The following is a 23756-nucleotide window of genomic DNA, read 5'->3' on the forward strand; positions in this document are numbered from 1 at the left end:
TATTTCCATCCCCCATTATAATTTTTGGCTATGTTTCTAGTGGTCTTTGCTAATGGAAATTAACCTGTCTTTGCTACTGGGTTCTTTTTTTTCCCACATTAGGACTCCTGTAATTGCTGGTGGTATATTTGTGATTGAAAAGTCATGGTTCAACCAGCTAGGAAAGTATGATACACAGATGGACATCTGGGGAGGAGAGAACTTTGGTAAGTTTTTTTTTCTCCATTTTTCTATAGGCTGATTTCACTCCCAGGCTTAGATTAATCAATGTGCAGCCAATCATAACTCAGCTTTCATATCTCAAAGAACAAAGGTATAATGATACCTGTGCTGTGGTTGGTTCTGATGAGCAAATTACACTAGTTTTGTTAACACAGGTTGAGAAGTCTGGGTTATAGTGTTTTTATGAAATATAAAATTACACACAAAGCATTTTTGTTTGTGCTATCTTTAGGTTGTTTTTGTTTGTTTGTCTTAAAATTTCAAAAATTCTAAATTCAGCATTCTCTGGGTATGGAGGTGGTGTTTGAAAGGGCAACATTTTCCTTGGAAAAAATGTCTACCAAAATAAGAAAATATCACAAAAAAATGAAGATGCCATAAAACCAAATGCCAGTTTTTTAAAATATGGCACAGGGATGTGTTCACAAATCTTTTTTTTTTTTTTCTAAATGTTTTCCAGGCTTTTAATTATTATTATTATTATTATTATTATTTCACGCCTGTTTACTTCCCACTAACAGCTAAAAACGTTATTTTATAGGCCATTGGAATTACAGCTGGTTTTACTAATAATGTTTATTTTGATGCCCATTTTTAAACAGACTGTAATATAAGTTAGTATTACATGAAAAAAAAGTAATCATAAAAACGTCCGCTCTACAGCTGATTCTACATTGCATGGACATAACCTAAAAAGGCAATCAAACCTGTTGGGGGAGGTATGTATTTAGCTTCCACAGAAGAGACTGCAGCAGTAGGTGTGAAGTTGCTTGGCAGCATAAGCGAATTTGTGCAGCTGGGTATTTGTTATAGAGAGCAATAGTAGTGTAGGCGTACAAGTATCATTGCAGAACTCAGGCTTGTAATAAAGTGTCATACGTGATTTATTTTTATCGTGAGATGTTTTGTTACATTAAGAGACTAAACAAGCGCCATTTTCTGAGCACCTCAGCACCATTTATCTTCAGCAAACTCTAATGAGAATTTTAACTGGGCATTACATCAAATGAAGGCAAAGCAGAAGAAATCACTTTATATGCCTCCGTCAGTAGAAAGACGACTATTTTATTATTATGTGACAGAGCTGTCTGCCTCGAAATTTAGACTAAATGTCTTGCCATGCTAAAATTATAAGTGAAATAAACTTGATGGATACCAGCCTCTACCAGGAGTCATTTTGCTTTCTTGAAACAATGGTGCCAGATTCGACAAGATGGCTCAGCGTACCTGCAAATCTTAAGACACAGGCAAGGAAATAAATAACCCCAATGATATCTGCACTGAAGCTTCTCAAACCTTTAAATATAGCGTATAGTGTTGCGGATATAGTCCCTGATCTGAGATCTTGGGGTCCACAATATATTAAAGGGGTTGTCGTCCTGCTGATGGTTTCCCAATCTTTGCTGCAGTGCTCTACCTTGCTAGTTCTGGTAAAGTGCTGTGCAAAGTGCTGTCAATTCAGATGTTCAGTAGACGTTTGTATGGTACCTCAGTGGAACTAGTAAAGAAGAAGTCCACTGCAGGGACTAGGCACTAGGAATCCATCAGTGGCAGTGGAGCAGGGCCAGGTAAGTATACCTCTTTGTTATTTTTGCTGAAGCCTTGGCCACAAATTAAAAAAAAATCTATCTGCATGGATGTGTGTGTGCTTTTACTGTTTTGTAATCTGTCAATATAGACCCTGCCATTTTTGCCCAATTTTTGAATTATCAAAGCTTAGAAAAACATGTTCATTTTCTTCCAGAAACAGCACGTCTCTTGTCCTAAGTTTAGGTGCAGTTTGGAAGCTGGTAAAGTAGCTGTGTTACCCCTTTAGGCCATATTTACACAATGTTGTTTTGCGGCTGTCATTTTGACAGTAAAAGACAAACGTCATGATTATTTGCAGCCATAATTATTAAAAGACAGCCATAAAACTTGACGAAAAATGTTGTGTGAACATATCCTTAATAATGTGCAAAGTTACATGTTGGTGCCTGTGTTTTTACCACAGAATACAGGCATAGAAATGAAGCACAGTTGACTTTGACACAGGGATAGAACGGCGCCGTGACGGGGAAGCCTGTGCCGCGATCCGTTTTTTGAACCGCGGTTTGGTTCCCCTGTTCGGCGCCGTACTCTCCACGGTTACCGGCCGGTGCTCAAGCACTGGAGGTAAGCAGGCTCGCCCCCAGTGGGAGAGAATTCCCTCCCCTGTATGACACGGCTCTGTTAGAATCAAAGGAGCCGCGTCATACTGGGGAGGGAATTCCCTCCCACTGGGGGCGGGCTGGCTTACCTCCAGTGCTTGAGCACCGTCCGGTAACCATGTAAAGAATGGCACCGTACAGGGGAACCGGGCCGGGGTCCGTTTTTCGAACCCCGTCACGGCGCCGTTCTATCCCTGTGTCAAATTAAAGAGGTTGTACCTGGTGGTACATCCTCTTTGACCTTGATGGATTAAGGGAGTGTTCTGGAAAAAAAAATTCTAACTAACTGTGCTTAGGGTGTAGTTAAATAGGGGAAAAAACTATACTTGAAATATCCTCATGAGGCTGAAAAATTAGTTCCTTACTCCAAATTTGGCAATCTGAATAAATCCCTGGATCAGTGTCCTATCAACAGAAATCTATTACCTATAATTTGTAATATTATATTTTTCAAGAAAAGCATGCCGGTCACCCTTTAAGTTATGCAACGAGTTAGCCATCACAACATCATGTTATTCCATAGAGTTCTACAGTCTCACTGCTTTGACAGTAAAGAAGCCGCGTTTGCACTTGTGGTGAAACCTTCTCTCCTCTAGACATAGAGGATTCCCCCTTGTCATGCTTTTAGGCTTAGGTGTAAAAACATCACTAGAATACTGTCCATTCATATATTTGGTCATTGTGATCAGATTGCCCCTAGGGCGCTTTTTTTCTAAATTAAATAACCCCAAGCTTACCTTACTAGTCATAGACTAAGGGCCCTATTACATGGTGATCAGGCTGATTTGGCAGATTACCAATCCAGTTAATAAAGACAACGTTCAGCTGATGACAACAATCATCGGCTGATCATGACTTTGAGTCTTAACCTAAAATCCTTGTCTGCCAGACTTGCATCGCTACGTGTAATAGTGATGTGTGGCTGACGGCAGATGAATCTGTGAAGAAAATTATAAACTGTATACGTTACCTCTCCATGCTCCCCGATGTCTTCCAGTCTTCTCCACGCTCCCCGCAGCCCCCGATGCAACTTCAAAGCAGTCTCGGAAGTGGTAGACTGCTCAGCCAATCACTGGCCACAGCAGTCATGGCTGCGGGGAGCGTGGAGAAGACAGGACGAACGGGGGGAAAAGAGAAGTAACATATACAATTTATTAATTACTATATACAGGAAGGGCTGCACGGACATAGCTAACAGCCCTTGCCTAATTTGCCTAATACTGCCCTTAGTCATTGAGAATACACTGTTTTACATCAGTACATGTGTTACTTGTTGGGCACCTATGGCAGGCTGTGCTTTTGTTTTCTACAAATAAAATGTATAAACCAGCATAAAACAGGCTAAACAGACATAAATAGACTAGTTTTGTCTTACAAAAAAAGCCTTTGGCTAGCAGGCTTGTACCTTTTTGATGGTATTCTGACATTGTATGTACAGACCCTTTTTATAGCCTTCTCTACCTAAGTCAACCTGCCTTGAACTTAGGAAACATTGTTCCCTAATGCCTAAATACTTCTGCACTGGTCTTCAGATTAAGCCTTGTGAAAAAGATCATTGATGATTTTTCTAGGATTTTTCTAGGTTAACATTACAAGCATAATAAAGGGTCGGGGTGGGGTGGAAATCTAGCTATAAACCTAATTTATTACAACCTGCGTGCACTGCTGACAATATTCCTGCTCACAGCATTCAGGCTCACACCTCTGCTGTTTTCTGGTCTTCTCGTGACTATAACAGATGAACGGTAAATTCTGATTTGCATGTATCTGTCATAGTCTGCTGCAGCCGTGTAGAAGTAAACTGTGCAGATTTGCTAGTTTGGACCCGTTTATCGATTGCACCATAAAATAGGGATGAATCATTCTTCAAGCTATTTATCTGCCTTAGTTTCCCTATAAATCTTATGATTTGCTGCAACTGTGTGGGTGAAGCTTCTGCCTCCTGTGTATGTCTGTGGTTTTTATGACTTTATAAACTTGGCAAAATGATATATTTGAAGCTCCATATACTACAGAATAGTAAATGTGCACAGTTTACATAGATAATGGGCTATAAAAACAGACCATTTCTTAACCCTTCGTATATTGAAGGCTTCAAATATCAAAGATGTCTTTGAATAAATCTGGCCTTGGTGCCCATGGCAACCAGATGTTATATATCATTGCTTATACTAGAGATACGTTTATAGATGCAATGAAATCAGACGGGTTGCTATCAGCATCATGGCCACTATTGAAGTATATAGTTATTTCCAACCTTATCCATTCAGGGAACCTCTACATCTAAGAAGCTCAGTGGGAGGGTCAATTCTATCACCCTTGCCTATGGATGTGTTCTGTATTTTTTTGTTCTGCCATGTACTGCAGCCCTGTTAACAACAATTGGAGCCCTAATAGAATTTAGCTCAGAAACCAATGGAATTTCTCGCTTCTGGACCCATAAAGAAAGGACAGACTTATGATTTGCGGTTTATGTGCTACTAGCTTTAGCTTTGTGTCTTTTTGTGTTGCGTGTGCATTAACAAAAAGGTACACACAGCATGATAAACTTGCACAAATCCACACAAATTTGCATTGACTGAGTAGATTGGGGCAAAAAGTGAAAAGTTGCACGTAATAAACTTGCCAAAAAGACCAGCCATAAATATCGAATCTCATGCTGCCGCACACATTTTTTTTACTTGGAAGATGGACCAGGAACCAAACATTGAAAATATTTGAGCAAGGGATTATGCAAAAATTAGCAACTTTTTCACATTAAAAAACCTATAACTACACCATTGATAAATACAGGGGGGGCCAAAGTATATATATTTTTTAAAGAAATATGCTTCAAACACAAACTCTTCTTTCCCAGGAATATTCTATCCAATATATTTGTCATAGCTATTCAATAAATTCCATTTTAAAATAAACCATTACTACAGTGAAACAATGGGGGACGTTTATCAAGGGGTTTGCGCCTAATTTTGGGTGAATAATTGAATTTTTTACCCATTTTTGGTCTAAGTTCTATTTATGAACCAGTATTCGACAGGTGAATATTTTTAGATGCAACTTTTTTTTAATCTGCCTGTTTTAAGTATTTACCCAACAGTTCGCATAATCCGGGATTAGCGCCCAATTTATCATTTGTGACTTTTTAAAAAGTCGCATAAACAGGCGCAAGCTTACGTCTGGTCAGAACCAGGTGAATAAAACTGCGCAATTTTTTCATAGTTGCGCCTTTTTATTTAGATGCATTTACTATGGCAGTGCTACATGTTAATGAATCAGTCACAAGATATTAGAACAAAATACACACCAATCCCCATTAGAATAGTTGCACTTATTAGACTTCTTAGTAAATGTCCCACAATGTCTTTTTAGGAGACCACCCAAAATTGGAGGGTGATCTTCTCGTGGAAAATGGCTGCTATGAATAATGCATGGTGGACTGAAAATTAGAACAAACAATTTGGTCTGATTAAGGGGGTAGTTTTTTGGAGAGGTTTTACAGTATTCGGCTATGTTGCCACAATGTAAAAATAAGGGCAAATAATGGTTGTTGTTGCTGCAATACAATGGCCGTTACTAATGATTATGATCATTTATACCGGCCGTTACTAATGATCATGATCATTGACATTGGCTATTGTTTTGAAACAATGACCATTATTTGCCCTTATTTTTGCTTTTTGGGAACAGCCTTCTAGTTGAATAATGTTACTTTATTCTGGTTATTTTTGTTTGGTTACATTGGTCATTTTGGCAGAAACCATGACAGATTGAGAACAGGTAGTAAGCCATGACTAAGAATGTGAGACCTACTAGAAGGCTATGTTCCCACAAAAGGGCAAATAACGGCCATTGTTGCAAAAATTGTTATTTGTCCTTATTTTTACATTGTAGGAACTGTCATGGCCGCGGCGGTGTCCCGTGCTCCGGGCCGCCGCCGCGACCTCCCTCTGTCCCACGCAGCTGCCGGGGTCCCTGTGCAGGGACCCGGCGCTGCAGTCTGTTCGGCCCCGGGGGGCGCCTCACCTCGTCCCGCTCCGGCCTCCGTCTGTGCCGGCCGGCGCGCCCGTCCCCGCCTCACAGGGCGCGCGCGCCGGCTGTCTCAGATTTAAAGGGCCAGTCCGTCCCTAATTGGTAGTTGCACCCAATCACTCCCTATAAATCCCAGCATGCCCTGTCTCTCGTGTTGGAGCCCCTATATGCTTCCCATAGCGTTTGGCCCAGCTCCCTGTTGTTCCTGACCTTAGTCCTTGTCCCTTGTTCCTGTCTTCAGTCCCTAGTCCTTGCCCGCTGCCTTCCCATTGTTCCTGAGTCCTGTCCGCCACCTGCTAGCACATATACTATTCTCCTGCCTACTGCTCCTGCCACGCCTCGCCTGCCGTCACTAGCAACCAAGCCAGGGGTAGCGACCGGGGGGTCGCCTGCCGCAGCAAGTCCATCCCGCCTTGCGGCGGGCTCTGGTGAAAACCAGCGGCCCCTTAGACTCCGCTCCCTGCCATCGCTAGTGACGGTCCGGTGGATCCACTACTCCAGGTGTTACAGTAGGCTCCAACCATGGATCCCGGCGAGGTGCCTGATATCCGCGAAATAGCCCGAGTGGTCGCCCTACAGGCTCAACAGATCCAGCAACAGTCACAGCTTATCCAACAACTGACTGCAGCCGTACAGCAGCATACCACAGCTCAGCAGTCATTACCTCCTGCAGCCTCTTCAAAACTACGACTGGCTCTCCCAAGTAAATATGGAGGTGACCCCAAGTTGTGCAGAGGATTCCTGACCCAATGCACTATGTATATCGAACTTCTAAGCAGTCAGTTTGCCACCGAGCGCTCTAAAGTGGCTTTCATTATCAGCCTATTGGAAGGTAGAGCTCTGGCCTGGGCCACGTCACTATGGGACCGTAATGATCCGGTTGCTGCCAATCTCCTCCAGGATGTCAAGGACTTTGTGGCTTCCTGGGCAGTCTGTGCCAGGAATAAGTCTCCCCATCAAAGACCTGCCGGCCTACTTTTGCCCTTGCCAGTCCCGGACCATCCCTGGCACCACATTGGGATGGATTTCATCACGGACCTACCTCCATCTGCGGGCAATACAGTCATTTGGGTGGTGACTGACCGCTTCTCTAAAATGGCTCACTTCGTGGCCCTTCCTGGACTACCCTCTGCTCCTCGTCTGGCTCAGTTGTTCTTCCGACACATCTTCCGCCTGCATGGACTTCCTCTTCACATTGTGTCCGACCGAGGCTCTCAATTTGTCTCCAAGTTTTGGCGTGCCCTCTGCTCGCAGCTCCAAGTGAAGCTGGACTTCTCATCGGCCTACCATCCCCAGACCAACGGGCAAGTGGAGAGAGTCAATCAGATCCTGGGTAACTACCTACGTCATTTTGTGTCCAGCCGCCAAGACAACTGGTCCGATCTACTTCCATGGGCGGAATTCTCCTATAACCATCTGGACTCGAGTTCCACAGGCAAGTCTCCTTTCTATGTGGTCTACGGGCATCACCCTCGTCCTCCTCTGCCTCTCTCTCCATCCTCTGGGGTCCCAGCCGTGGAGGAGTGTAACGCCTGGAGTAGTGGATCCACCGGACCGTCACCAGCGATGGACTAACCTCACCAGGGAGCGGAGTATAAGGGGCCGCTGGTTTTCACCAGAGCCCGCCGCAAGGCGGGATGGACTTGCTGCGGCAGGCGACCCCCAGGTCGCTACCCCTGGCTTGGTTGCTAGTGACGGCAGGCGAGGCGTGGCAGGAGCAGTAGGCAGGAGATGGTGCTGGCAGAGGTCTGTAGGCGTAACCGCAGGTGACAGGCTGAACACAGGAGCAATGGAGTAACAGGGGAGCAGGAACCAGGAACAAGGACTAGGGACCAGGTAGCGGATAGGAATCAGGAACAAGGACTTGGGACCAGGTAGCGGATAGGAATCAGGAACAACAGGGAGCTGGGCCAAACGCTATGGGAAGCATGTAGAGGCTCCAACACAAGGGACAGGGCATGCTGGGATTTATAGGGAGTGATTGGTGCAACTGACCAATTAAGGGCGGACTGGCCCTTTAAATCTGAGACAGCCGGCGCGCGCGCGCCCTAGGAGGCGGGGACGCGCGCGCCGGCCGGCACAGACGGAGACAGGAGCGGAGGAGAGGTGAGGCGCCCCCAGGGGCCGAACTAGCAGCAGCGCCGGGTCCCTGCACAAGGACCCCGGCGGCTGCATGGGGCAGGAGGAGGTCGCGGCGGCGGCCCGGAACACGGGACGCCCCCGCGGCCGTGACAGTACCCCCCCCCTTTGGCCTCCCCCTCTTTCTTGCCTGCAGAAGGAGGCATCAGGCAAATCTTGGTATTCCGCCGGTAGGCCGGACAAAGGCTTGGCGGGCTCGGGTGACCACATAGAGTGCTTGGGCTGAGGTGACCTCAGACACTGGTTGGAACAGTCCTGGCCCCAACTGAGAATCTTCCCGGTTCTCCAGTCCAGTTTAGGGGCATGTAATTGCAGCCAAGGGAGTCCCAGGAGGATGGTGGAAGAAGAATGGGGCAGGACGTAGAAGGAGATCTTCTCCAGATGTGAAGTGCCCACCTGGAGGACTAGAGGTGCGGTCTGGTAGTACACATGGTCGGTAAGAATCTCGCCCGTGACCGAGGAGATAGTCAGGGGTCTGGCTAGTGGGGTCACGGGTAGCCGCCATCTCTGGACCAATGTAGCTGCAATAAAATTGCCTGCTGACCCAGAATCGAGAAAGGCAGTAGTCTGGAGAGTTTGTCCTGAGGGTGTCTGGATGGAAACTGGCACAGACAAACTTGGAGAGGTGGCATTCACACTCAGGGAGACCTCTCCCACAGGACCTAGGTGCTGGAGTTTCCCGGACGCTTGAGGACGTTGGGGACATCTCAGCCAAAAGTGATCCGAACCACCGCAGTAGAGGCAGAGATTCAGCTCCAGACGACGAATTCTTTCATCAGGCGTCAGGTGAGCCCGTTCCACCTGCATGGGAATCTCAGGAGTCGGCTGGGACACCGGAACGTCAGGATTCTGGAAGACCGGCGCCAGCTGGTGATGGCGACGGGACAGGCTTAGTCGCCGTTCATGCCAGACCTCCTCCTCTCTCTCAGAAAAACGAGTATCGACCCTGGTGGCCAGTAGGATGAGTTCGTTCAGGGAGGTAGGTAGGTATCGTGCGGAAAGCACGTCTCTCACCCGACTGGACAGGCCCCTCTTGAAGGTGGCTATTAGAGCGGCCTCATTCCAGTCTAATTCTGCCGCCAGGGTGCGGAACTGGATGGCGTAGTCACCAACGGAGGTAGTTCCTTGGGATAGGTTGAGGAGAGCAGTCTCAGCCGAAGACGCACGGGTAGGTTCCTCAAAGACAGAGCGGAACTCGGCCAGGAAAATTCGGAGATCAGCAGCCACAGGATCATCACGGTCCCACAGTGGTGTGGCCCAGGCCAGAGCTCTACCTTCCAATAGGCTGATGATGAAAGCCACTTTAGAGCGCTCAGTGGCAAACTGACTGCTTAGAAGTTCGATATGCATGGTGCATTGGGTCAGGAATCCTCTGCACAACTTGGAGTCACCAGAGTATTTACTTGGGAGAGCCAGTCGGAGTGTAGAAAAAGCAGCAGGAGGTGGTGAGCGCTGGGCTGTAGTATGCTGCTGTAAGGCGGCAGTGAGTTGCTGGATCTGCTGCGACTGTTGCTGGATTTGTTGCGCCTATTGGGCGACCACTCGGGCTATGTCACGGATATCAGGCACCTCGCCGGGATCCATGGTTGGAGCCTACTGTAACGCCTGGAGTAGTGGATCCACTGGATCGTCACCAGCGATGGACTAACCTCACCAGGGAGCGGAGTCTAAGGGGCCGCTGGTTTTCACCAGAGCCCGCCGCAAGGCGGGATGGACTTTCTGCGGCAGGCGACCCCCAGGTCGCTACCCCTGGCTGGGTTGCTAGTGACGGCAGGCGAGGCGTGGCAGGAGCAGTAGGCAGGAGATGGTGCTGGCAGAGGTCTGTAGGCGTAACCGCAGGTGACAGGCTGAACACAGGAGCAATGGAGTAACAGGGGAGCAGGAACCAGGAACAAGGACTAGGGACCAGGTAGCGGATAGGAATCAGGAACAAGGACTTGGGACCAGGTAGCGGATAGGAATCAGGAACAACAGGGAGCTGGGCCAAACGCTATGGGAAGCATGTAGAGGCTCCAACACAAGGGACAGGACATGCTGGGATTTATAGGGAGTGATTGGTGCAACTAACCAATTAAGAGCGGACTGGCCCTTTAAATCTGAGACAGCCGGCGCGCGCGCGCCCTAGGAGGCGGGGACGCGCGCGCCGGCCGGCACAGACGGAGACAGGAGCGGAGGAGAGGTGAGGCGCCCCCAGGGGCCGAACTAGCAGCAGCGCCGGGTCCCTGCACAAGGACCCCAGCGGCTGCATGGGGCAGGAGGAGGTCGCGGCGGCGGCCCGGAACACGGGACGCCGCCGCGGCCGTGACAAGGAGTTGTTATCTAACCTGCAGTCGATCTGGGAACAAACTCGACAGTCCTTACTCAAAGCCTCTGAACGCATGAAGGACCAGGCTAATAAGAAGAGGAGACCTGCCACGAATTTTCTTCCAGGTGACAAAGTCTGGCTCTCGGCCAAATATGTTCGATTCCCAGCTACAAGATGGGTCCTCGATTCCTTGGTCCTTTCTCGGTGCTAAAACGCATCAACCCTGTCACCTACAAACTCCGCCTGCCCCCTACTATGCGGATTCCGAACGCCTTCCATGTCTCCCTCTTGAAGCCAGTGATCCTCAACCGGTTCTCCGATAAGTCTCCGTTCTCTGTTCCACAAGCCGTCTCTGACGACGTCTACGTTGTTAAAGACATTCTGGCCATGAAAACTGTCAGAGGGAGACGATTCTTCCTGGTGGACTGGAGAGGATTCGGTCCTGAGAAGAGGTCCTGGGAACCCGAGGCTAACATCCTGGACAAAGATCTCATCAAGGGGTTCCTGCAGGCTAGAAAGAGGGGGAGACCGCGGCCATGACAGTACCCCCCGTACTCCCGTGCTCCGGGCCGCCGCCGCGACCTCCCTCTGTCCCACGCAGCTGCCGGGGTCCCTGTGCAGGGACCCGGCGCTGCGGTCTGTTCGGCCCCGGGGGGCGCCTCACCTCGTCCCGCTCCGGCCTCCGTCTGTGCCTCCCAGGGTGCGCGCGCGCCGGCTGTCTCAGATTTAAAGGGCCAGTCTGTCCCTAATTGGTAGTTGCACCCAATCACTCCCTATAAATCCCAGCATGCCCTGTCCCTTGTGTTGGAGCCTCTATATGCTTCCCATAGCGTTTGGCCCAGCTCCCTGTTGTTCCTGACCTTAGTCCTTGTCCCTTGTTCCTGTCTTCAGTCCCTAGTCCTTGCCCGCTGCCTTCCCATTGTTCCTGAGTCCTGTCCGCCACCTGCTAGCACGTATACTATTCTCCTGCCTACTGCTCCTGCCACGCCTCGCCTGCCGTCACTAGCAACAAAGCCAGGGGTAGAGACCTGGGGGTCGCCTGCCCCAGCAAGTCCATCCCGCCTTGCGGCGGGCTCTGGTGAAAACCAGCGGCCCCTTAGACTCCGCTCCCTGGTGAGGTTAGTGCCATCGCTAGTGACGGTCCGGTGGATCCACTACTCCAGGTGTTACAGGAACACAGCCGAAAGGCGCACTCTTGGGGAGGCAGCATTTTTAGAGTTTACACAGTTTACAAAGACTTCCAAGTTTTGCACCTTACTATGCTGGATTGTTTCTGTTTGAATCTGGATCTACTGTAAACTGTTTAGAAAAGGATCCACATATTGAAATTCAATGGCCAGATAGGGTGGAGAGCTGGATTCTGATTTTACAAAATCGAAGTTAAATAAAACCATCACCCCAATACAAATTTTACTGGCTTCAGCAGGAATTTGCTTGATTTGAACCTAACAGAAGGTTGTATAGTTCTTTAATCTTTCCAAGATAACGCATCACCCGCTGCTGTTTCAGGAGGCTTGGCTGGATCTGGTCTCTGAGTTCAAAGCCCACCCTTCTAGTGATGTCCCCTCCTCTGACCAGCCCCTACAGCCTACACCCCCCCAATCATATATATTTGTCATATATACATATGTATACCATAATGAGGGTATGTTCACTTGCTGTGGGTTTGTTTTGGACCTGCTGCAGATGAGTTGCAGAAAAGGTGAAGTGTTTCTGCACCTAAACAGATCAATGCACTTAAAATCTGTTGCAGAAAATCTGCAGCCGATGGTTGGGGAGGAGGGCTATGATGAAGAGCAGAGGGAAAGCAATGTATTATGAGAATTGTCGTAGCCAGTGAGCAGTGATTTCTGACTTTATAGGGGAGAGGATTACAAATCCACAACATAAATAGATTCCTGGAGACTTCAGTACAGGGCATACAGATGAGCAATGCTGTTGCTTCTGCAGCAATTTTATTTTTGCCCAATGTCTGAGCACCTCTTTAATTTTTTTTTATGACAACAAAAAGTGTGATTGATTATGTTATTAGAAAATGTTGGTAAGCTGTCATTTTTTCATCATTTTTTATTTTACATCATATTACATCATATTACCATATGATTCTGCGAACATGATTTAAATGTGACTACCAAATTAGAAATCAAGAAATAAAGTGGGCACCACCTTCAATAGACTAGAGTGGTAAACCAATGCATATAAAAAGCAACATTACCAAAAAAAAAAAGAAAGAAAAGCATGCACAAATAAGTAGCACATCCACAAATACTTTATTGAAAAAAATCAATTACAAAAAGTCTAAACGGGAACAGTTAAACAGGGAGACAAGCCCTAGATGCTACCAAACATTAATCACTTAAAATGTCACATATTGAGCCAACTTGCCTCCAAGTATGGGATACCCCAATATAAATCTGACCCTAGACAGCATGACATGGAATTACCATGTGTGGTCCAAATCACAGGGTCGGATGAGGACAGGAACATCTCACATGTTCCACCAAAAGGCTTCCTTAGGGATGATCTTCGAGGAAGCCTTTTGGCGGAACGCATGGGCTTTTCCTGTCCCCATCCGACCCTATGATTTGGACCACACATGGTGAACTCTTAGTCGGTTTTTGTTTATTTTTTATTATTTTTTTTATCTCTAAACTGCAGTATTTATCTGACTATTTCATTATGATTGTACATGTAATTCCATGTGATGTTGTCTAGGGTTGGCTCTGTTTTGGAGTATCTCATACTTGGATGGAAGTGGGATCAGTATGTGACATTTAAAGTGGTTTTAATGTTTGATAGCATATAGAGCTTGTCTCCGTTTTACTGCTCCTGTTTAGACTTTTTGTAATTGATTTTTTCAATAAAGTATTTGTGGATGTTCTACCTATTTGTGCATATGCTTTTCTTGTGACTACCAACATGGCTTCACTTTTTGTTCTCTCTTTTCTAAGAAGGGTACTGCAGCACAACAACAACAACAAAAAAAATTCTGTGCACAGTCTGTATGGCATAAGGTAATAATGAGGCAATAAGGCAATAATAATCGTTTATGACCTCATCAATGTTGGATGGAAACTATAATGGGGAACAAACATCATATCTAACGTTGAGATTTTCATGACCTGTTATTTTTCAGAGCTCTCCTTCCGGGTCTGGATGTGTGGAGGTAGCTTAGAAATCATTCCCTGCAGCCGCGTTGGTCACGTGTTTAGAAAACGCCACCCCTATGAGTTTCCCGACGGCAATGCCCTGACCTATATCAAGTACGTGGTAACATATGGTTTGTGTTTTGGAGTGTATATTAAACATTTTCATGCAAAACAACAGGTGTGAGAAAAAAGCATGTTTCAAATAGTACATACATAATAAAGATTCATTGTGAGGGCATTGTTTAGAGGTGCAGAATGGTGACACCCCCTTAAAAAAGGGTGTATTTTATTTTATTTATCCTGAACGTAACGTTTCCCAACACCTAAAGATAGGAACAAAGCTAATTGTTTAAAATGCCGGGAAAAAGCAAAAATCGCCAATATATTGGATGGCTGGTGAAGTCGGTAATCCGAGTCACCTTACTAATAACCTATAGATTGTAGATGCCGGATGATGTGATATTTGACCAGTGCTCTGTGTACATGAGAATATTCTGACCTTAGAAATAATCCTTTAAAGAGTTGAAAGTCCATCTAAAATTGATATTAAGGGTGTCATATTGATTCCACTAACACAATTGATAAAAGTGGAGGCACAAAAATACAATAAATCTCAGTTAAACAGTTGCCTGTTTTTATGAAAACTAGATGGAAAAATCCATAAACCATGTAATCAGATATTATTAATGGATATGCTGATGGCAATGAGGACCTTCGCTGATCCAGATGCCAAACTCTCTAAACCATTTGCTGATCAATTGAATCTGACTTATGTCTTTGCAATAAATATTTTAACGCAGCCTCTAAAATCTGCACCGTAATGAGAATCTGTTCCAAGAAACGGCAACAATCGTTTACAAGCTGGAGGCTGCATCCAGATATACAATGTGGTTATTGTGCTGGTCTTTTAACCATTTCAGTTATTTTCCTGAGGTTTAAATCTGCACTACCCCCCTCAGACCCTGCAGGAGGCATAACACAATTATATTTTCTGGAGAATTCCTTTAAATGGGCACTGTCACTAAAAATAACTTTTGATATGTCATCAGACATGTCAAGAGTTATTGATTAGAGCAGGTCTCACTGCTGACACCCAATCTGGTCAGAATATATAGCTGGGGAAAGATGGCGGTAGCGCAATTCACTCCCTGGCCAGCAGCTCAGAAGGTCAAAATGTCCATTGAACTCTCCTTGGCTGTATCTTCTGATCAGAGCTGGTGTCAGCTCTGATCAAGTTATTTTAAGGGACAGGTACACTTTAGGTGAAGTGGCTACCTTTAAAGGGAATCTGTCAGCTCCTGCGTGCTACCTAAAGTGCTGACAGTGTGCTGTAGCCAGCAGTCCACTAGTAAGCATGGTGCCTTTTGGTAATTTTCCATGCAGTGAATTATGTACAATCTCAGGTCTCCTACTGTAATGAAGAGTCGAAGAGGAGTTGTTTGTTTGACACTCTGGCACACCTCACCACTCCCTTCTACTCCCTCCTCTTCAAAAATTATAAATGCTGCCTTCTGCTCGCTTAGCATTCAGCCAGTGTCTCTGATTGCAGATCAGTCCTCTGTAGGCAGTTTATGTCTGAAAGAAACACTCAGATAAAGTTGAATCTCTAATCCCAAATATGTAGGAATCAGACCATAGAATGAAGTCTGTGGCATGGGCGAAGAATCTGCGATGGGTTTTCCGTCGTGATTCCTTAGTGTGCACCTACCCTATCTGAGTGTTTCTTTCAGATATGAACTGACTACAGAGGACTGATCGGCAATCAGAGACACTGGCTGACAGCTGAGCAAGCAGGGGGCCGGGCAGCATTGATTTTTCATGAAGAAGAGGGAGGAGGAAGGAGTGGTGAGGTGTGCCAGAGTGCGGCACAAACAACTACTCCTTGAATCTTCATTGCAGTAGGAGACGTGAGGTTGTGCATAATCCGCTGCATGGAAAATTACCAAAAGTAATAGTAGCTAGTATTCTGTCTGTAAATTTTATTATAAGCCGTGAAACATTTTTTTTTTCAGGAACACTAAACGCACAGCAGAGGTTTGGATGGATGAATATAAACAGTATTATTACCAGGCTAGACCTTCTGCCATAGGAAAGTCCTTTGGAAGGTGGGTAAATTGTTTTTGTTCCTAGATACAATAAATGTCATGTCAGTAATGGAGATTTAAATAATGTCTTTGGAGTCTATAGAGAATAGGAGTTTTGCAGGTTTGCCTGCTCACTCTGACCTGCCTTTGTATCTTTAAAAGTGCTTTTTGAGGAAGCTGGATTACTTTGTATCCTGTTTACCTCAAGATGGTGCTTTACACTAGGCACTAGGCTTTGTTGTTTTGTAACCATTATGTAAAGCAAAGTCTAATTCATATTACAAGGTTGACTGGGAAAAACAAAGAATTGCTCCATAGCTGGGGGTGGTGTTAAAAAAAAAAAAAAAAAAGCTATACTCACCTCCCACATTCCACACTGTTGCTCCCAGTCACTGCTGGTTGCCACTGGCTCCTGCTTCCTGTGATGTGCTGCTGCCTCCCAGTTAATCACTGACTGAGGTGAGATACTGCTGCAGCCATTGATGGGCTGAGCAAGGAAATTCCTTGGGGTCTTGGGGTCGGAACATCACAGTTGACGGTACAAGGAGAAGCATAGCTTTTGAATTTTTATACCACCCCCAGTCATGCAGCACGCAGGTGGCCTCCCTAGTGAACCCAGGCCTCTAAGCTTTTTTATCTCAGTACTCAAGGGCAAGCATCAATAATTATGTATCTTCTCTATAAGAAGTAAAGATATACAGTAAAACATTTATGGTACTGTGTTAGTCAGAAATATATGTAATGGTAAATACTTCTGTGATCCCTGTGAATGATGGAGAAAGGAGCACAACATTTAAAAGATGTGAAACTAGTACATTACTAAAGCATTACTGTCACTTTTGACATGTCAGTGTCAAAGAGCCATCACTTTGGTCTGTTCAGTGAGAATACAGTAGAAAAACATTAACTAGCCTTGATTTATAGTACTGTGTAAGGCGAGGCAGCCACTTGCCTGGTAATAGTGTGGACCTGACACTACAACATGATATTGGTGGCTCTTAGACCTGGTTAGGATGTTTTCTAGACCTACATTGTACACGTATTCTTATGTCTTCTGGCATTGGAGCTGAAAATAATCTATTTGTCTGTACGGCATAATCCTGACTATTTATCTCCCCCTCCATGTAGTGTATCTGATAGACTGGAGCTAAGGAAGAAGCTGAACTGTAAAACATTCCAGTGGTACCTCCAGAATGTCTACCCTGAACTGAAGTAAGTTAGAAGACGAGGAGATTCCTTGTTAGGGTTAATGCACTTGGCTATATTACTGCTCCATTGTAGATAAAGTGTTAATAGGGCTAGTCTTTTCCAATAAGTTATGCCCTTGTCAGAAAAAGGACATTTTACTTATGCATTATATTTAGATTGTACTGTACCACCTTTCTGGCACATTTGAAGGCCAAATTCCGGTAGAGCAGCCATAGTAAATTTGGAAAAATTTGCGGTTTTTCGTACATAAGTTACAAGTAATAATTGGTGCAATTGTGTATGCTGGGGCATAGTTAGGCATAGTTTTGGCTGAAAAAAACAAAACACAAAAACTGCTTTTTGGCTCTGTTTTTCTAGTGATTTTTTTAATTTAGTGTATATTAGTTATTGGCAATTTTTTTGTCAATTTAATCCCTGCATTTTTTTTTCATTATCATATCATCAGTATATGTGATTCTATCATCATGGGACTCTACCGAAATTTCTACCGAACATTTTTTTTTTTTTTTGGGGGGGGGGGGGGCAAATACAATAAAAATGCGTGGGTTTCTTCCAGGTACTCTGGCTTCCTCCCACTCTTAAATCCTACTAATAGGCCAATGGGAATGATAAGTCCCTGTACAGAGCTGCAGAATATATTTGCGCCATATAAACACAGATATTACTATTATTATTGTTGTTCTATAGGGTAATATAAATATTCATGTGTTTCACAAATTGTTTCTTATACAGTAATGCCTTTTTGTGCACTATAGGATCCCAGAGAAGGAAGTGGTCACAGGGATTATAAAGCAAGGAGGAAACTGTTTGGAATCTCAGGGACCAGATACAGCAGGAAATACTCTGGCAGGGGTGGGAAGCTGCAAGGGAACTGCAAGCACTGCGCCAGCCACACAGGTGATTGAAGACAATGATCTAGTTATAGAATCTTTATGTTAGAAAAGTATACACTCTCTTACCATGACTGTAGATGAGTATGGTTATCATCTGCAATCATATATAGGCTAAAGTAGGCAAAGAAGTGTATTGACCATCTTGTGTGCATGTCAAATATAAAGTACATTTGAGGTCACTGTATAAGGAACATTTATAGTGCTGATTAATAGAAATATACAGTCAGCCATTACATAAAAGTGTAAAAAAGCGACTGATATATTGAGTATTGCTAGAAAAGGAAAGAGTGAGCTGAGTGACTTTGAGAAGGTTATTGGTGTCTCAATATAATATACTAATAATGTTATATTCTTATATGGTAATCCCTCATTCATTTCCCAGTTTGCTTATTTTTCAGGAGTGGGTACTAAGCGACACTTTAATCCGACAGCAAGATAAATGCCTGTCCATCACATCATTTTCCACAGGAGCTTTGGTGATGCTTGAACCATGCAACCAGAAAGACAGTAGACAGGTGACTGTAATTGTATAACTGCTATATCATTGTGCAATAATTTTATAATTGTGCCAGTAGATGGTAAGTAAGGGCCCCAATAAGTGGTCCGATGCTTGCTGTAGATGAGCCACGATCTTGTAGATCAGTAAATGTGTGAAGACCCTCTTACAACGCTTGAGCAATGTGTGGGGAGAGCCCAAGGAGTAATTACTGGACATTTGTGTGGCCCTTCCCTGTATTTGTTGATTGAACATCCACTATTACACAGGGAGATAATGTATTTTCAGCAATTCAAAATTAACTAGTGCTTGGTAATTCTGAAAACTGATATAGGAGTGACACTTGTAAAGCTGCCTTCAATTTAAATCAGGATATAAAATCCCATCTACTCCATTTGGCAAAATGTTAACACTTGTTCCCTTGGAAAGCTTTTATCTGTATGCTCTATGGGGGCACATAGAAGTAAGAGCGACTGCACCACCCCTATTAGTAAGAATGGAGAGATAGCCAATCTTTGCTCTTCCTTTCAGAGAGTTCAGATGACATTGCAAAACGACATCCTATGACATGCCAAAGAAATGCTCCATCTGCCATACGGTTTATATGTCACATTACGTGACTCCTTTATCCAACTGGAAAACTGGGTCCAGCACTCAGCATGTGGGATATGGTGACATTTCATCTGCCAATGGTTGTGAATAACAACTACTAACTGTGCTCATGAAGTTCCTATGACAATGGCAGACTGGTGGCGTAAAACAATTTGCATTCGGAATAGTTTTATTTCCAGACTGAAAAAATCCTCACAATAAGTACACTGTATTCATTGTATCATGCGGTGGCTTCTTGTCTATGTATGAGGGTGTCCGATCTCCCTAGGCCAATTCTATAATTATTAGACAGAGCATTCATGAATTGTTCTGCTTATAGATGCTACTCCCTGCCTCTCGCCCAGCTTCGATCTGTATGGTATTTGGTGTTCATTCTCATTCTGATATCCTATATTTTGCAGAAATGGAAGTTGAAAGGACACTTCTTGCAGCACCTGAGCAGCGCACTATGTTTGGATACTCATTCCACCAGGGTCCTGATCAACCCTTGCCAGTCAGATCTAACAAGCCAGCAATGGGAGCTACTCCAGGCTACTTGAATGCGTATAATCAGACATTTGCATGGACTTGGTCCATGAAGAAAGGACACTGGAACATTTTGTGGACCACCTCGTTCTCCACGTTAAACACACAGATCCCTTGTAGGTGGTTAGACACTGCCAGACCATGGGTGGCTTCACATGATATTGTCATGTTTTTTTTCGAGGGGACCAGCTGCTTTTGGATGTGGCACACTATGAACTGATAATTTACTAGGTATAATATTTGGTCCCTTATTTATGTTGCGAGCAGGTTTACTTATTTTTTTGCACAGCAACATTTTTGTGGATCCCCCAATACAGATGTAATGTTCATAAAACATGACATTCAATGAAGCTACCAGGATATTTCCATCCTAGGGGTTTGATACGTAATATGATCGTATTACTTCTTGACATGTAGTAAGTAACGTATTACAGATCATCTGAGGACTTTATATAGCCTGGGACGAGAAAGACACATTTGTGTGTTGCGGGCGGTACAAACAGACCTAAAATCTTCAGCTGCACAGAGTTTGTCGTCTAAGCTAGTGACATTATGGCCTTTCTGTATGTTCATGCTCTAATATTTCAAGGTCTGCCGGGGTCTTCATACATGTAGTTCTAATTGTTAGAGGCTCACACATGCAACCCACAGAACTCATCCCTCTGATACTTAGCTCTGCATGTTAATAAAAATGGGGGAGATGTGGCTCTGGCTTTAATAGTATTGTGTAACTGTGTGACCAAGTTGATTGTCATAGAAGTGAAAGTGTTACCTGTCACTTAAAAAAAAACAAAAAAAAAAACTTTTTACATTGTAGAGACATTACAAAAGTTTTGATCAGTTAGAGTGTTCCAACCCCAACTGACCACTAGGGTAAAAAAGCATGTGGCTAAGCACTTCTCTCTCCACTCCGTGCCTGCAACCAATACGGTCCTATAGACTACACTTGGAGTCCATTTTGGTCATGTGGTACAGAGCAAGGAGGGAAATCGCAACTGCTCCCAACCAAATTATAACTTCTGACAACAGTTCTTTTTTTACCAGTACCAGTGCCCATTTAAAGGGGAACTATAAGCAGGTTAGATGAGTCTAACCTACTGATAGCTCCCTACTGTGCACGGGACACTAAGGATGAAAGTATGTCTCTTACCTTCATCCTCTGTGCCATTCCCATGCAGTTGTTAATGTAATAGTATCACCGATAGGGCCTTTAGGAGATGGGCAGGCGAGATCGGTGCTTTGGTGGGGATAGCTCCACCCCTAGTGATCCTAGCGTCCTTACCAGAGATATGATTACATTAACAACTGTACAGGAACGTCGCTGAGGAAGAGGCATACCATCATCCTCAGCACCCGGTGTGCAATAGGGAGATAGCAGGTTAGATTTATCTTTTTTTAGTTCCTCTAAAAATATGAAGGTTTTCCCTTTTGAATGAAAACTGAACCTGAAAGACAACAGTATTTTGTAATAAGCTAATGATAACTTATTGTAAGCAATTCCTCTGCATTGTTGACTCGGTCCGCCCTGTCCTTTTTGTTATCCAGGATGTCGGGATGCATAGGAATAGCAATTGTCAAAATATGATTTAAAAATATATATAACTTTAGCTAAAATTTTAAAATGTCATTGTGTTTGTTAAATATGGGTTTTACGTAGTATAATTTGTTGATGTGTGGTCTTTCTGTAGAAGGTTTTGCAAAACTAACTCAATTTTCCAAGGAGCAGTGCTTTGGTTTACATGAAAAATTTCAGATGGTTTTGCCACCTAAAAAAAATTCTAGGGAACAACTTTAAGGAAAAGTCCGTCCAGACTTAATTTTTTTAGCAAGTGTCGGGAAAGGGGAGGATAAAAGAAATGAAGTCCGTCCAGACCCATTTTTTTTAGCAAGTGTCGGGAAAGGGGAGGATAAAAGAAATGAAGTCCTCATACCGCCACTCTGGTCCCTGGTCACGTCCTGGTCTGAGTGGGTACACGGGCTGTGATGTGTGAGGTCCGCTTAGCCAGTCAGCAGCCGTAGTGGGTTCCAGCCTCGGCCACTGACAGGGCACTCAGGACACGTCACAACCTACATCCCCGCTCAGACCAGGAACGCGGTATGCAGCCACCAGTGCTGGAGCAGGGGAGGTAAGGGCATGTTATATTTCTTTTATCCTCCCCAGCATTTGCTAAAAAATAAGTCTGAATGGACTTCTCCTTTAACAATTGCACAAGCTGTCTTTAGTCTGTCCCACTAAGGGCAACATCTGCAAAGAGTTTGTATGTTCTCTCTGTGTTTGCGTGGGTTTCGTCTGGGTACTCCGGTTTCCTCTCACACCCAAAAACAAACATTAAATATAAAAAAAACAAATTGCATTGCAGTGAATTACATAGCATTGGGTTGGCGCAGGGGGGGGGGGGGTGGCTTACCGGCTTAATCCCGGTACGGTTGGCCACGTGCATTGGGTGGGGGTGGGGCTTACCGGATTAAGCCCGGTACAGTTGACAACATGCAATGCTTACTGCCACCTCTTCAGCAGACGCAACACTTCGTTACCTTTGGCGCTGGGGTCGCTAATTGTCATGGCATAGCACCGCCATTTGTTTTATTTAACATGCCCCCGCGATGGGGGCGGGGCTTACCGGCTTAAGCCCGTTACAGTCGGCAACATGCAGTGCATTGCATAGCGTCGGTGCCGGGGGCGGGGCTTACTGCGATGGGGCGGGGCTTACCGGCTTAAGTCCGGTACAGATTGAAACGTGCAGTGCATTGCATAGCGTCGGTGCCGGGGGCGGGGCTTACCACGATGGGTCGGGGCCTACTGGCTTAAGCCCGGTACAGTTGGCCACATGCAATGCTTACTGCCACGTCTTCTGCAGACGCAACACTTCATTTCCTTTGGCACTGGGGCCGCTGTTACTTCTCATGGCATAGCACCGCCACTTGTTTTTTAACCCCTTAAGGACCGGGCCTAAAATGGCCTTAAGGACCTGAGCAAATTTTATGAATATGACCTGTGTCACTTTTCTTCATTAATAACTTCGGGATGCTTTTACCTATCCGGCTCATTCTGAGATTGTTTTCTCGTGACATATTGTACTTCACATTTCTTGTAAATTGGAGTCGATACTTATAACGAATTTTTATGAAAAAACCCAAAATAACGTAAAAAATAGTAAACAAATGCATTTTTCCAACTTTAAAACTTTTCTGCTTATACAGAAAATGGTTATGCCACATAAATTATATATTAAATAGCATTAGCAACATGTCTCCTTTATGTTGGCGGCATTTATTAAACTATATTTCATTTTTTTTAGACAATAGAAAGCGTAAAACATTAGCAGCAAATTTCCAAATTTTCTGTAAAATTTCAAAATCAGATATTTTTAGGGACCTGTTCAGGTTTACTTAAAGTGTATTTGAGGGGACTATGTTAGAAAGCCCCACAAAGCACCCCATTTCAGAAACTGCACCCCCAAAACTCTGCAAAAGCACATCCAGAAAGTTTTTTAACCCTTTAGGGGAGTCACAGAAATAAATAAAATTTAATTTTCTGTGCAGAGATTTTATTGTAATCCAATATTTTTCATAATTATAAACTTATTACTAGAGAAATGCACCCCAATATTTGTTGTCCCGTTTCTGCCGTTTATAAAAAATACCCCATATGTGGCCCTATTGCGCTATTTGACGCAACCACAAGCTTCAGATATAAAGGAGCGCCTAGTGCATTTCAGTGACTCCGTTATATTTGGTCATTTCTGACTGTACCACTTCAGCTTGGCAGAGGCTCTGGGGTGCCAAAACCTAAAAAACACCACTAAAGGGACACCATTCAGAAAACTACACCCCTCATGGAATGTAACTATGGGTGAGGTGAGCATCTGGACCCCACAGGTGCTTCACAGATTTTCCCAACAAT

At 44.6% G+C, this 23756-nt stretch overlaps 1 protein-coding gene across 1 annotated transcript in view; it reads left to right on the top strand.

Annotated features, from left to right (window-relative positions):
• GALNT16 (polypeptide N-acetylgalactosaminyltransferase 16) overlaps positions 1-20557 on the top strand; it is a 106925-nt gene extending 86368 nt beyond the window's left edge. Inside the window, exons 9-15 of the mRNA XM_069950338.1 lie at positions 103-206; positions 14021-14147; positions 16046-16138; positions 17246-17329; positions 18082-18223; positions 18618-18734; positions 19729-20557. Coding sequence (XP_069806439.1) covers positions 103-206; positions 14021-14147; positions 16046-16138; positions 17246-17329; positions 18082-18223; positions 18618-18734; positions 19729-19866 — 805 coding nt within the window. The 3' untranslated portion in view covers positions 19867-20557. The remainder of the gene's footprint in view (positions 1-102; positions 207-14020; positions 14148-16045; positions 16139-17245; positions 17330-18081; positions 18224-18617; positions 18735-19728) is intronic.
• The last annotated feature ends 3199 nt before the right edge of the window (positions 20558-23756 follow it).

This window comes from Dendropsophus ebraccatus, chromosome 13, assembly GCF_027789765.1.
Source record: "Dendropsophus ebraccatus isolate aDenEbr1 chromosome 13, aDenEbr1.pat, whole genome shotgun sequence".
NCBI classification, from domain to species: domain Eukaryota; kingdom Metazoa; phylum Chordata; class Amphibia; order Anura; family Hylidae; genus Dendropsophus; species Dendropsophus ebraccatus.